Source organism: Austrofundulus limnaeus, unplaced genomic scaffold (genome assembly GCF_001266775.1).
Source record: "Austrofundulus limnaeus strain Quisiro unplaced genomic scaffold, Austrofundulus_limnaeus-1.0 Scaffold510, whole genome shotgun sequence".
Taxonomy (NCBI): Eukaryota; Metazoa; Chordata; class Actinopteri; order Cyprinodontiformes; family Rivulidae; genus Austrofundulus; species Austrofundulus limnaeus.
In genome coordinates, this window is record NW_013952912.1 from 62,265 (window position 1) to 65,505 (window position 3,241).

The 3,241-nt window shown below is 38.8% G+C and overlaps 1 protein-coding gene across 1 annotated transcript in view; it reads right to left on the reverse strand.

Annotated features, from left to right (window-relative positions):
• Positions 1-3,241, reverse strand: part of selenof (selenoprotein F) — a 16,868-nt gene that overhangs the window by 2,402 nt on the left and 11,225 nt on the right. The window contains exon 3 of the mRNA XM_014025925.1: positions 2,175-2,238. Within this exon, the coding sequence (XP_013881379.1) occupies positions 2,175-2,238 (64 nt within the window). The remainder of the gene's footprint in view (positions 1-2,174; positions 2,239-3,241) is intronic.

Below are 3,241 nucleotides of genomic sequence, written 5' to 3' on the forward strand. Positions count from 1 at the left end.
TGTCACAGACACTACCAGTGGACAGGATGGGCGGGGCTCAGTCTAGTGATCTTATTCAAGTCTATGTTTGCATTCTGAAACAGAAGTGTGTCAGGAGAGGTTGTGCTCAGTTCTACGTTTGTTGATGAATGAAAGAAAGGAGCACAGAAACATGTGTGCACAGTTCAATAGCGTATTTTTCTGCACATGTAATTTTTACATTGTGACCCTACACTAACATCAAAGCTGCACTCTTTAGGTGTTTTTGTGTTGTTGTAAGGACCAGATGCATATGCTGTTATGGCCCACTTCCAGCCTGACGTCTGGAACCCAGAGACCTGGCGTCCTATTCAGGCCGAGCTACTGGGGTTGACTAGCTGTTGTCTYGCTTTGTTTCAGCTGGTCCTGAATAATAAAGAGGTTGAAGAGAAGCATTGTCCATTGTTGTGCTGYAAATAAAGTTATGTCATAAAGATTTGCAGGTTTTTGTCAGTGACCCCGTCCACATTGAGGCTGCACTCTTCTCAAAGCAAACCCAACCAGAGCTGGAGTAAGAATAGAATTTTATATGGCAGGCCATTTTAACATCAAATCATCTTCACCAGTCTTACATTCCAGATATCCAAGATTGGTTTATGACTAGATGTATAGTTAATTAATTCACCCATCATCTTTACCTGCTTCTTCCTCTCAGGGTCACTGTGCGAGGGGTGGGGTCCACCCTGGACAGGTCTCCAGTCCATCACAGGCAGTTAAAGTTAAGATATCGCCTATTTTATTTTGACTGGCRTAAATGATGTCAGATTTACTATTAAGTTGTATGGAGGCTTCAATTCAAGATGTCTTATTGTACTTTTAGATATCGCACATAAAGATCTGACAAGTGCAAATTAAACTGCAGAACTCTTGAAAGCAAATGAATTGGTCAAACTAAATTATAGATATCTAGAGCTTTATTTTTGACTAGTCACAATTCCTTCTAAGATCTTTCCAAATTAATTAGTGATATCTTGTTTTTTTTTTTTTTCTTCATCTAGATGGCCTTTCTATTTGAGATATCTGAATTAACAATCTGTCRAGTCAAAAGTTCCCAAGGCATTTTTAGCCTTACCTTAATTTACTATTCAGTGGTCTGCAATGTCAGGTCAGTCCAACTCCAACCCAAAATTCTGCAGGCAACTGTTTGGAGAGCTAAGTAGCAGCTGAGGGGCTTAAAATGTCATTTTGACTACAGTAGTCATAATTACATTTAAAGAGCCTGTGACATGCATATTCTTCAAATAAAAAATGTCAAAGAAAACATCTTTATATTTAAGAAAGTTGGAATAATACACACAGTTTAACCCATTTTGTCACATAACTGGTAGATTTTCTTTTCAACTTGGCTCAGCCAAAGTGAAACAGGAAGTGACATCAAAGGGGAACTCTTTAACAAAAGAAACTCTCTGGTCTTTGTTTATTGAAACAATATTATTATATACTGACTCTTCTTCACCTCTCTGATAATCAAAATAATACTCAAAATAATTTAAAGAAAAATCAGATTCTTCTCGACAGTCTGTTATTGTAACAACACTGTTCACAYGCAGACATTCCCTTTGACATCACTTCCTGTTACTTCACAGGCAAATATCTCAACAACTGTTCATCTCAGCAACATGAAATTTATTTTGCAATATTTTATCAATATCCTCCTAAAAATGCGTTCATATGTATTTAAAAAAATTGATGTCACAGGTCAATTAATTCAATTAATATTCAGGATGGTCAAAATGTATGTGTGTACTCAAAACTCAATTTTAGATATAATGTAATTATAGACAGTCAAAAAGCTGATTTTATGCTAAAATGGCCTGCCATWAATCTTCCTCCTCCAACTCTTCTTCCATCAATAACTGAAAATGAACTCTTCAAACTGTGAAGTCACTGTTGCTGTTTCTGTTTGAGCACCAGTGCTGCAGAGGGAGGGAAGTCTTGATAGTTTATTTTTTAAACATAAAATGGAAAAACAAACAAACAAACAAATAAATAAATAAATAAGACAACAAGTCAGAGTGAACAGCCTTAACTGTAAGATTGTAGGAAAATTATTTGTAATATATTCTCAGTGTTATCTTTCCAAAAATGCTTTTGTTTTATTACAAAACCTTTGTTGTCCCAGGCACTTTAAAATCCCTCCAAAACGTAGAACTCACCTTGGACTTGAGGGAACCTCCCCAGTTTTCATCCACACACCTCGAGGATGGCTCCGCCGTAGAGCTGCAGAAAGAAAGAAGACGTGAGGTCACACATGAGGCCACACAAAGACTGAACGGACCCGGGCTCTGCTGGTGGTACCGTGTCGAGCCCGGAGCCGCGGTTTGATTCATAGGCGTGTCCTGCAGACTTCTCTGGGGTCATTAAGCTGTGAGCAGGAGCATACGGAGCAAAGCTGATGGACGGTCGTTTGTGCTGGGCCTGCTTGTAATCAAACCTCCAGCACCAACGCAATAAGTTAGAGGAAAGTGGAGGGGAGCAGATGGAACCCAGGGCCCGGTTCTGCCTCTGGGAGAAGAGGACTGAACAGCCTGGTCGTCTAGTTTATGCTCCAAATGAAACTGTGTGCATCCTCATCCTCCTGTTCCCTCTTCATCTGTATACTAAACACTGCTGAAACCAGGAGGTTTTCATCTGAACACACAACAAACCAAAGAAGACTCACAAGGTTCTGAGATCACAAAACAAATCAAAGAGTGCTTTACTCAGAAAAAGACAAGAGGCATCCTGTTAGAAAGTCTGAAAACATAATGACTGCATATGTTGCATCTGGTTAAACGCTGATTTTGAAGTTGTGTTGTTTTATGTCAGTGCTTTTCAAATGTCTCATCATTTATTCAATTTATAGAGTGGTGCTGTGCCATGTGTGTTTGTTGAACATTAGTGGATGTGGGTGTGATGTGTCCAGGTGTCAGGAAGGGCCCAGCTCTCCAGAAGACACCCAGTCATCCAGGTCATGATCAATCCAAGAAAAGGTTCAAAAACAGCAGCTCTTCTATCCTGAAGCTGAAGATGTTTGGCTTCCATCCAGGAGGCTTTCTCAGCTTCACAAATCATTCAGTGAAGATAAACAACTGTTTTGTGAAGATGTATTTTTTTCTTAAAAGGGATGATTAGACTTTATTTAATAAACATATTTCAACTGTAAAATAAAGACTGTAAAAATACTGTAGGCTGTTTAGTTTAAAAATATGTTTTAACACGGACTGAGCCATTTTATTTACAC